Source organism: Podarcis gaigeae, assembly GCF_964106915.1.
Source record: "Podarcis gaigeae genome assembly, chromosome: 4".
Lineage (NCBI taxonomy): Eukaryota > Metazoa > Chordata > Lepidosauria > Squamata > Lacertidae > Podarcis > Podarcis gaigeae.
Genome location: NC_139677.1, coordinates 87,521,609 through 87,533,869, shown reverse-complemented (window position 1 = coordinate 87,533,869; position 12,261 = coordinate 87,521,609). Strand labels below are relative to the sequence as shown.

Genomic DNA, 12,261 nt, shown 5'->3' with positions numbered 1-12,261 from the left:
TGAAGGTGTTCTGCTTTCACCTTGGCCTAAAATCCTCAGAATCTTCTACGGATCCTCAGACCTTGTTGTCCACCAGCTGCTTTGCCTCACCCTGCACACTCTACACTCATTTGCCATGTGCTGCCTGTCTTCAGGGTTAACTACCTTGAGTGTGCTTTCAAGCTGCCAGCCCTGACATAGAACAGTACACTATTGCTTCTTATCTAACCTTCCTCTCGCTGCATAAGTTGAGGTTTCCAATATGGACCTACCCATAATTTTGTCCAGTACAGATGTATCCTTGTATCCTTAACACTAAGTACTGTGCTAGCATATACCACAGCACCACATAGATAGATAGATAGATAGATAGATAGATAGATAGATAGATAGATAGATATAGATGGGTGGCGCTGTGGTCTAAACCACTGAACCTCTTGGGTTTGCCGATCAAAAGTAGGCAGCTCAAATCCATGCAACGAAGTGACCTCCCGTTGCTCTGTCCCAGCTCCTGCCAACCTAGCCATTCAAAAGCATACCAGTGCGAGAAGATAAATAGGTACCGCTGCAATGGGAAGGTAAACGTGCGCTCTGGCTTCCGTCATGGTGTCCCGTTGCACCAGAAGCGGTTTAGTCATGCTGGCCACATGACCCGGAAAGCTGTCTGCGGACAAACACCGGCTCCCTTGGCCTGGAAGCAGAGATGAGCACCCAACCCCATAGTTGAACTCTGGACTTAACTGTCCAGGGGTCCTTTACCTATACTTATTAGTAAGCACATCAGTTACAGTCATAGAATTGTAGAGTTGGAAGGGATCCCCAGAGCATCTAGTCCCACCCCCCGCAATGCAGGAAACTCAGCTAAAGCATCCTTGACAGATTGACATCCAAGCTCTGCTTAATGACAGAGACTCCACCACCTCCCGAGGGAGTCCATTCCACTGTCTGTACTGTCAGAAAGTTATTCTTTCAGACGATGGAAGCCAGTAAAGTACAGATGAAGCAAAATATCATTTGACACCTCAGCCTGCTCCAGCAAAAGGCTAGGAGAAGAACAAGTTGTTTATATGTACCTCCCCAAAGAGTCTTTCTTGCAGTTAAGTAGAGGCAGGAAATCATTGCATTGGAAAATAGGCTCCATTTTACATTCATCAAAAGTGGACCATGTGACTGAAAATAGGTTTTCTGGGTTTGGATTGAATCAGGGTCATCTTTCATGAGTTTTTTTGCTAGTGTTTATTCAGGACACATAACATAATTTTTAGATGCTGCTACCTATTTTGAAAACTGTCTGTTGCCATTAACATGGTAAAAATAGTATATTTTCAAGCGAGGTGATAAGATCTGAGGAAATAACATTTCTGTCACATATATTATACAGTAACTAAATATGGTAGGTGGCAGTAGAGTACTTGCCTTTTTATTTTCCTATTGATGGGGAGGTGAAAATGTAGAAGAAGGTTTATTGGCTGATTTTATAAGAAAAAATAATCAAGTCATTAAAGATTTTGTACTTTAGTACAAAAGTCTGCCACAGAGTTTTGAAGAGATAATTCTGCAGAAGCTGTACAAAACTCATTTTTGTCACTTATCTTTGAATTTAATGTATGTTTACATTCTGTGACTTCTTAAAACTGTTGAATAGATTTGCTTAAATAAACAAATGGTTTAGCCATATTTAATATAGAGTAGGGGAAATCTGTAGCTAAACTACATTGCGGACAAAACAGAATCTTTTTTTTATATACATAAAAATTAACTTAAACATATGCATGTAGTTACTAAAAATTAAAGCAACTTTTAGTTCATATATTATTTTCCAGTTCAGATTTTATCCTTTAAATTGCACATTTCTTGTGAAAATCAACCCTTTCTTTATTCATGTGTATAGAGAGCCTTTCCTATCAACCTTTGCATCTAGTGACTTCGTTCATTAATGGATGGGAAAGAACAGGGGTCAGCAAACTTTTTCAGCAGGGGGCTGGTCCACTGTCCATCAGACCTTGTGGGGGGCCAGACTATATTTGGGGGGGGGGGGAATGAACAAATTCCTATGCCCCACAAAATAACCCAGAGATTCATTTTAAATAAAAGCACACATTCTACTCATGTAAGAACACCAGGCAGACCCCACAAAATAACCCAGAGATGCACTTTTTAAAAGGACACATTCTACTCATGTAAAAACATGCTGATTCCCGGACTATCCGTGGGCCAGATTCAGAAGGCTATTGGGCCGGATCTGGCCCCTGGGACTTAGTTTGCCTGCCCATGAACTAGAATGTAAGATAGAATTATTTAACTCAGGTGGGTTCCTATAACTGTTAGGACTGCCACATAGTATTATGAAATTCAGGATGAGAGAGGATTTTCAGCCCTAACATTTCATTTTGCCATGGAAAAGGTTGTACTTTTCTTAAGAAGAAATAGTGTGCAAGCACCTCCTCAATTTCTGGCCTTTCTAACCCCAAGTTTGCTTTCCCGGCTTCCAGCTTGCCCTTTGCATTCTCACTTGAACTCCACAGCACTTTTTCTGCTAGTACTTAGATTGTTGTTTAGATTGCAAGAACTTCAGTCACAAGCTAAGATTTTTTTTTATATACAAAGGTGGTTTCTTTGCTTGTTTGAGGGTTCTTTTCTTTAGAAACAGAGTGCATTATTGGTTCATAGTGGTTTAGAGTGTTTTCCCCTCTTTCAGTTTTCCAGAAACAAGCATTAAAGTAACCGGCGTGTAACTTCCAGGATTCACTCTGAGCTTTTTTTAAAAAAAATGGTGTTATGTTAACCACTCAGCTATGTGTGTGAGAAACTTTTTTCTCTTTTGGCCTCTGAAAGAAATAATTACTAGTCTTCACCTTCATTTTGCTCCTCTTAAGAGACCAGATAAAGATTAGTTTGGCTAATATGAGTGCAATAAAATATACTCATTTGACAGGATTTTTTTTTTGTAATCCTATATGTTTGGAGGAATAGGAGGGGGGCATCTAATTACTGTATTTTCCCTTGTATAAGAATATATCCCCCCAAAAAAGTTTAAAATTGGCTGTCTTCTTATACACGGAATGTTTAAAATATTTATTTCTTAATTTTGGGCTCAAAAATTAGGGGTTATCTTATACACCGGGGTGTTTTATACACGGAAAAAAATACGGTATATGGCTTAGTATAAATCTGTTTTATCTAGTAGCAGAAATATTGCTTCTGCTCAGAAAAAGCAAGGTTGCATTTTGGATTTTCAAGGGAACAAAACATTCCCAATAAGTTAAGTGATGCATTTCCATCAAATTTCAAAATCTTTTGCATCTAGTTTGAGAATGGAAATGTTAAAAAAAAATCCCCATTTGTGTCTATGTTCTTTTTAAAGCTTGAATTTGTTTTCTTCAATGTTTAGCAAATTAATCGATAGCAACAATTATAAAAGTTAAAATAATACTTCCACAGACTACCAGCTAGTGAGGCTTCATGTTCTAGCAAGTCTGATAAATTATTTTAATTTGCTTTCACTGAACCAAACAACAGTACATAATTTATCAGACAAACAAAGAAAATGAAACAGTGCATCATCACACATTTTTCAAGATTAGAAAATCAATCAAAAATGCACTGGTGGACTTTAAGTGGATAATTCTGACTATTTAACAACTAAATAGTTTGCCCTAGAGAAAGATTAATGTTTATTTATTTCAAAAGTTCTGTGTGGCCAAGCAAAACAGGAACTACACTGTGGTTTTAAAATCTTAGAAGAAACAACCATTTTAAATAGCATGTAAACAGAAGCAGAAGAAGTGTGCATGCACACGAAAGTGTGCATGTGTATCTGAAGAAGTGTGCATGCACACGAAAGCTCATACCAAGAACTAACTTAGTTGGTCTTTAAGGTGCTACTGGAAGGAATTTTTTTCTTGCAAACAGAAAATAAACATGCCGCTATTTTATTGATCTTGAATTTAAAATTGTTTCATTTCTTCTTGGGAGCTACCCTGACAGCTCTCTTACAGGGCAGCCTGTAAATATTGATAAGATAAATAAATGTCAGTATGGGCAATGCTACTGCATTGCTGTGAGAAAAATGCATAACAATTCATAGATATTTTATTGTTCCAACAAGGGTGAAGTAAAATGAAACTATCCCATTTAAACCTCAAAAAATCCCAATTGAACTTTTTTTTAAAAGATAAAATAGTGATTTCTTGCTAAGATTAAAACTAATAAATGCAGCTTTTTTTAAATATTCCTTGTTGGAAAGATTCCCCCCCCCCCCCTTCACCAGAGCCTCTAGCGAGGCTTATTGAAAGACAGGCGCATGAGGGGTGTGCATGGCATTCTTACAGCTGCCTCTCTCTATAGGCCCAAACAAATGCCAGCATCTGTGCCTCAATAGTGATAGCAGCAAGACCAGGGGTCAGCAAACTTTTTCTGCGAGGGGCCGGTTCACTGTCCCTCAGAACCTGTGGCGGGCTGGGCCACATGTGCGCGAATGCGCACACTCCCTCAGAGACTGAGCGGCTGAGATACCTCTACTCACCATGTTCAGTTGGAGCAGGCTGGGCTGGGGAGGGGGCGTCCTGCCGGCGCTGGGTCTCAGCTTGTGGGAAGCGGCTGCAGTCTCCCCGCCGGGAAGGGCCCCTACCCCAGGGTGTCCATGACCGTGCTGCTGATGTTCCACCGCCAAGCAGCACAGAAGAGTCCCCCTCCTCCTCCTCCCTCCTCGCAGGCCCTCTGCTCCCACTTCTTCCCGCCCCTTTGCTTCTCTTCCTCCCTTCTCTGAGCTAGATGTCAACAAGGCGCCCTGCCCTGCGCCTCACCCTGATTGGCGCAGCGAGTCTCGGGAAGGGTCGCCATTGGCAGCCAACTCGCATCAAACCGGCCAGTGGAAGGGAGGCCTGAGGTTGCTAAGGCTTCGGATTGGCCAGTGTTGCAGAAGTCTGAGCAACCACAGAGCATGCTGGGAGATTTAGTCCGGGCGGGGGGAACGCAAAAAAAAAAAGGCGCCCAGGAAAAATATGGTGATTGCACCGACCCAAGCGGTGGTTGCACAACCGTTCGCGGGCTGGATCCAGAGGGCAATTGGGCCGGATCCATCCTGTGGACCATAGTTTGCCGACCCCTGAGCAAGACAGTGTATGCTTCCTTCCTTCTCCTACCATATCACAAGAACTTCAGTAATATGTGATCCAATCCTGCACATATTTATGATTGCTACAGTTGCATTGCCATCATGAATATACATGCATAACTGGTACTGCAGCCTTGAGTCGGTTTTGAAGTTCTTGATTCCACCCCAGCCTCCAGAAGACAATTCTGTTTATTTGACTTACCTTACTAGAGAATTGTCTAAGTGTTCACACACTGTCATATTATCTTTTTATCTCACAGGTAATTTCACAGCTTCGGATCTTGAGCAGGTCTGTAACTGCTGGCTGCAAATTTGACAGGGAAATCTGGTCTAATGAGCTTTCTCCAGTCCTCAATCTATGGAAGAAGCTTAATCAGGTAATCATTTGTTGGTAAAGTTTTCAGTGTTACTTTCAATAGAACAGTCTAGGTAAAATGTCTATATCATTCATTTGAAAGATGGGCATTCCACAGAAAGGGAATTCCAGTACAACATGGATTTCAGATAATATTTTGTTGGAACCAAAGACTCCTTTCAACTGATGCATTTTTTTTTTCTATAAGAGAAAAGAATGTGGCTGCAGGTTGTAGTAAGGTAGACCTATTTCTGGTACAAGTTTTTCAAGAGACAAGTAATATCACCTCACAGGTAGTGAGCGTATCTCCGGAAGTAGCACTGCTCAATATAATTGGCTAAGGACTAGATTTTTTAAAAAAGTTTATTTTCTTTATGGGTCGATTCTATTTTCTCTACCATTGTGGCATATTCAAAGGATCTGCAGTTCCTTGTTAAATTTTGACTAAAATAAATTCTGCAATATATACTAGTTTATGTAAATTTGTTTTGATTTTCATCATCTGTTTGAATACTACATGTATTCTTTGTATATTGTTTTAAAAATGGGTACAATAATTAGATAACTGGAGTGAGAATGGATGAGAAATCTGTACATTTAGGAGACAATAATGACTATGGCAGAAGCCTAAAGGAAACATGTTAGTTTTATACTGCTGACATGAAGTTACTTCCAAAGCCAAAATTTGAATTATGTCCCTTTCAGTATCAACCTTAAGTCATTGCTGTGAGTGGGAAATATAAATTTAAACACATAAGCAATGAATTGGATGAAGCCAATAGCATCATTGTGTGGAAATGCTGTCATGAGTATTGACCAGCACATAAAGGATTCCACTTGAATCCAGCTTTTAGCACACCTTTGTAGATGGTCCTCCTTCCCCTTTGCGCATTTAGTAAATGCATATGAGTAACACCTGAAAAGAATTTTTGTGGTGCTCCCTTTCTTAAGCCAGCATTGCAGCTTTTATCTGTTGTAGCCAAATATCTCAGTTGTGAGTTGATGCGCTGGGCTCGGACATTTTCAATGATTGCTTGGAAATCATCCAGCTTGACTGTTGGAACTGTCAAAACTGACTTTGAAAACCATTAGTTGGGGGATATGTATGCAGATCTGCTCAAGTAAGGACCATAATTATTATCATCCTGGTTCAGTTAGTAGAAACTGCCAACCAAAAATGATACTTTCATACCTGAAAAACTATGAATATTTTTTAATATAGATGCCTCTTTCCAAATTCCTTTGGATGAATCACTTTCCATTTTTAATCTACATAATTACTCACTGCATTTTATATTTTATTAAAATCAATATGATTAACTATAGACACATTTCTTTCTGATGGTCATTTTGAATTAAAAATTACTCAGTTAAGAATACTAATCAGCATTAAGTGCAGTTTGTTCCCCTCAAAATTATAATTAATAATTAATTATAATTAATTTTGAAATACTTTAATTTTTAAGTGAGGAAACATTGCAGACTTGAAATAATTTTAATAGTTCTCTTTAGTATACATTAATGTATATTTAAAATATATTTCACTATGAAAATTATGAAAACTTGACATCTCTCCACAGCTTACTAAACTACAGAATTTATTTTACTAAATATTATAATGAACAGTTCTGCAAAGCGTAGCCATTTAAAAAAAAATATAATAATAATGATGATGATGCATATGTTTGTAATGCTTGGGGTGTAGTTCTGTAGTCAATAAACTAAATTACTCTCATTGTACTGCACTAAAGTGGAACCACTTATCATTACAAAGTTTCTCTAAAAGTATTATTTCCCTGTTTTGAGCAGGAGATGCCCAAACTGACATAGCCCTACAAAAGTAATTTGCATGATACTGTTACTAGGAGTCTCTGCAACAGTTTGTGAGGATTTTTCAAGGGTCCACACATTTAGTCACCATAGCAACCACACAGCCTATTTATTTGTCTCTGATCATGCTGTCAGAGAAAAAGCTCTACCTCTCAACTGAGTCACAGCCATTGGGGTGTGGCAATATAAAACTCTGATTTTATGCTGCAATTGGTATAGAGGCATTCTGAGTGCCACTGAACTGCAGGAACTGTCCAGCAAACCCTTGTGCACAACTTTGGGCAAGCCAAAAAAAAAAAACCTGACAACTTTTCTGTCTGGATTTTCACTGTTTAAAATATGGCAGTCCTGGAGTTGGTGCTGATCACAAAAAAATGACTTGACCACTAAGGCTTCTATCCTATTGTAGTTTGTAGTCAGTGAAGACACATTGTGGCAGTCTCAGACCATCTGTCCTGTTTTCAAGAAAAGTTAATGAATAGGATAATTTTGAAACCAGACACGGAATGCAAAAGTGTCGCGAAGTTTGTGTATTTGTGTCTATGTAGCAAATTCCTATCACTAGAAACGAGTACAGTTTTCCCTCGGGTTACGAACGCTGCGAGTTACTTCCGGGTTTTGGCGCATGCACAGAAGCGCAAAACAACGTCACGCACATGCGCAGAAGAGTCTAAACGCATCACAGGCGTGCGCAGACGCGGTGCTTCAGGCTGGGAACGCTGTGGCTTGCGAATGCGCCTCCCGCACGGATCATGTTTGCAACCCGAGATATGACTGTACATGATAACTTAATCTGGACTGGATCTTATATTCACCACATGGATTATTATTATTATTACTATTAATATTATAATTTCTATACAATTTCTAATTAATTACATTTCTATACAGTCCTTCATCCAAAGATCACAGGGCAGTTTACAATATAAACACACAAAAATGCATACCATAATAACAAATAAAATCAATAATCCATACATAGTTTAAAAGGCCATAGATCATTGAATTAGCCAAAGGGCTGGCAGAACAATGTTTTTGCCTGGCACCTAAATATATGTAATAATTGGCATCACCATGATGAATTTCCCACCCCATGACCTTAACATCTAGTAGGACCCAATGTGTGAGCCATTGTGTAGTGATTTTTTTCCACTAGTAGTTATCAGTGACATGGATTGGTGGTGAAGAAACTCACTATATAAATGTGGGAACAGCGCAGCTGACAACAAGAATAATGTGGTGTGCTAACGTTGTCAAAATAAATTCTGGCGGAGCTTTCCTATTTATTTCCCTTTCTTTTGACAATGGTGACTGGAAAGAGAGTGGTAAATGAAGCCCATGAAAAGCCACCTAAATCAGTTGCAGCCGTCAGGCCATTTTCTGAAGCAACTTCTTGGTAAAAACTGACAGGCGATGAAAGTATTGTCACTTTATACTTGATTGATAACTTTTTTCTACGTATCGAATTAAAATTCTAAACAAGTCAGCCACTGTGCTCTTCTGAAATTTAGTTCAGCACACTTGTATGCATATAGCAATAATTAGTCCATTGTGGAAATAGTTCGGCATGTTCAATTGTAACTTTCTTTCCACAAAGTAATATATATAAGTAATAATACACACACACACACACACACACACATTATATATATATATATATATATAGTGTGTGTGTGTATATACACATGCAAATTAGGCTACATTAAAACAGTAGATAGGTATATATATGTAATCTGTTTCTAATTAAAATCTGAGAAGAGCTTGCTTTAATGTAACCTTTTGCCATATACATAAATGTTTTGGTCCTCCATGGTTTGTGAATCAAACGAATAAATCTCTGAACATACTTTCCAATGGTTTTATTAATTAAATAAAATGTAGTTTTATAAAATTTTAAAATAAGTGCTGAGTGCTTGCCAGTTGTCTCAGTGCCATCACAAGCATTGGCCAGAATGCTGGAAGAGAGGCACACACTCACTGGCTTGTGTGAATAGCTTTTTTAAAACACACGTCTGGTTGGCATATCATCAGAACCAACTCAAAACCAGCTGATAAAAATGACTGATCTTATTGTACAATTATCAAAAAAGGAAATGTAATGCTGTAAATGTATAATTTCTGTAAAGACTTTTAGCCTGTGTAGCTTTTTTCCATTACATATAATATGATTTCAAAGCTTGATTTTGGGGGAAATCAGGAAACAGAAAATTGTATCTGAAGTAATCTTCTGCTAATGGCTTTAGCTGAGCAATTTGCAGAGTTCTGGGGATTTAAGAACATTGATTATTGAAGAGGAAGCACTAATTAGCTGCATTTAAACTACAGCATCAGATGTTTCCCCAAAATACGAGTTTCAGGTTCATCATGTATAATTCACTTGTTAGAGTCTATTTAAAACATTGTTTACTTCCTGGTGTGTGTGTGTAGCCTTTCAGCTAGGAATAAAACCGAATTTCATAATTGACCTGTCTCAGAAAACAAACAACGTCTGCTCATAATGCACAGGAGTATTATTCAGTGACCATTTGCTGCTAGTGCATTCTAGATGAAGCGTTTGGACAAGATGCAAGGCATGACACATAAAACATGTTATGGTAATCAAGGCTTGAGGTTACCAACGCATGCACTTCTGTGCTCAGGCTGTCACGTTACAAGAATGGTTACAGATGGTGTACCATCCAAAGCTGGCAAAAAGCACTCTTGGCCACGTGGGTCACATTGGACGCCGCTCACAGAGATGTGCCAAGGAGTACCCTCACAATGTGTACCTGCTTCTTTAGAGAGAGTGTCACCCCTTCCAGAACCGGCAGTCCTGTGTTCTCCTGGACACAGGAACACTTCCTGGACACAGGAACACATTCTCCATCTTTCCAGGATTCAAGCTCAGTTTATTGACCCCCATCCAGTCCAGCAATGCATCCAGGCACCAGACCAAGGCTTGTACAGGTTCTCCTGACTCCAGTGTAATGGAGAAATAGAATTTAGTATCACTGATGATACTCTGTTCCAAACCGCTAGTGACGAGTCCCAACAGCTTCATATATATGTTGAATAGCATTAGGGACAAAATAATACCCTGTGTCACCCCACTGAATAACATTTTTTCCCCTTTTAGAATTCAAATCTGATTCATCAGAAGGTGTCCCCTCCTTCTGAGCGTCAAGGATCTCCAATCCTTTCATTCATTATTCTTGAACAGTTCAATGCCATTCGCTTAGTTCAGAGTATTCATCTGTCTCTCGCTGCTCTCAGTAAAGTCATCAGAGGAACCTCGCTGTTGAGTTCAGAAGTACAACAACTAGCAAGTGCTTTGCTAAACCAAAAGGTAAGGTCTTCTTTTAAATTCTCGTTGTACATAATACATCTTTATTCTGTAAATATGGCAAGCTTGAACCAAAGCCAACTAATTTAGATAAGTGCAAGTTTTAATCTTCAGTTAGGTTCTTGTGTGACTCACAAAGCTCAGCAATGCCTGCAATTATTATCTTCTTCTTTCAGTGCCCCGTAACATGGCAGAGCAAATGGGAAGGCCCAGAAGATCCTTTGCAATATCTCAGAGCTGTTGTAGCACGAGCACATGCTATCCAGGTACAATTTAATATTTCTCTAAGATTCAGAATTTTAATAATAAAAAGTAAAGTTCACGTGTGTTCTATTTATATTTCATATTCATACCTACCTTTCTTTTATTAAAGGCAATCTCTAGGTAGCTTGTATTGGAGTGTTCCACAAATACAGTTTTGTCTACATAACACTTTCACGTATAGCAAGGCGGGGGAGCGGAAGATGTGGAACCTATTTCATAGAACTGATTAGAATCATAGACTTGTAGAGTTTATACCTTGTAGCATAAATTCCCACTTCACTTGCTTTTTAAAAAAACAGCAACATGTCATCAAATTCATATAACACTTGATTGTAAAAAACCTCAAAGTGGTTTACAAAAGGAATAGAACAATAAAATTAGCAATACAAACTGTTAGCAACAGTTGGGCGTTTAAAACACCCAAATAATAATTAAAATCAGTGATTAGTTTTTTTAAAAAAACAACACCCAGATTAAAATATATGTTCTACACTTCTGTAGAACATAAAAAGTTGAGCGTGTGCCAAAAAAGCAGGTCCCTGCCTGATGTCAGTAGGCAGGAAGTTCCAAATTGTAGGTGCTGCCACACCAAAAGATCTATTTCTTTGAAATGTGGAACAAGTATTATTGGGCATTTGTAGCAGTGTCAGTTCCACAAATCATCAAGTCGAGGTAGACGGGTTGCAAGTCGTTCAGGGCTTTATATGCTAATAATAACACCTGGTAGCAAATTGGCAACCAGTGCAGGTCTCTGAACACAGGCGTTGACAGGGTCTCACTCCTGCCAGCAACCAGGCTGCAATATTCTACACTAATTGCAGCTTCCAGGTCAAGCCCAAGCGAAGCCTCATATAGAACACATTGCAGTACAGTAGTACCTCCATTTACATAACCCTCTGGTTACGTAAACTTCAGGATGCAAAAGCAGCAAACCCGGAAGTATTTGACCGGGTTTCTCTGCAGAAGCAGTCCTCAGATTGCAGAAACCTCAGAATTCGACCGGACCTCTGGAACGGATCCCGTCCGCAACCGGAGGTACCACTATAATCTGGTCTTGAAGTAGTATGAACCCCTGTGACTAAAGGTTTCCAAGCTTTTACATGGATATATTGTCCTTGCATCCATAGTTTCAGGAAAGGTGTTGGGGTTGTGTTGGGTGTTTTTGCCTGGAGTCCTGTAATGTTCTGTGATTTAAGTTTACACTACACAAAGCCAGAATGATATAGTCCCATGCCCTGTCCTATGAGCTATGCTCTCAGGAGTCGATGGTTTGCTGGTGGTGTGCTGTCACTAGGCTTGGGAGTTACTCTGATTCCTATATTTCACCATGGTAGCACAAGCAGAACACAAAGAGGTGGCTTTTCTCTCTCCACTAAGTTCATATGGCTTACTCTA

At 39.1% G+C, this 12,261-nt stretch overlaps 1 protein-coding gene across 2 annotated transcripts in view; it reads left to right on the top strand.

Annotated features, from left to right (window-relative positions):
- Window positions 1–12,261, top strand: part of DYNC2H1 (dynein cytoplasmic 2 heavy chain 1) — a 151,838-nt gene that overhangs the window by 119,305 nt on the left and 20,272 nt on the right. For both annotated transcript variants that reach the window (XM_083735721.1, XM_083735720.1), the window contains exons 83-85: window positions 5,356–5,472; window positions 10,396–10,605; window positions 10,779–10,868. In XM_083735721.1, the coding sequence (XP_083591847.1) occupies window positions 5,356–5,472; window positions 10,396–10,605; window positions 10,779–10,868 (417 nt within the window). The remainder of the gene's footprint in view (window positions 1–5,355; window positions 5,473–10,395; window positions 10,606–10,778; window positions 10,869–12,261) is intronic.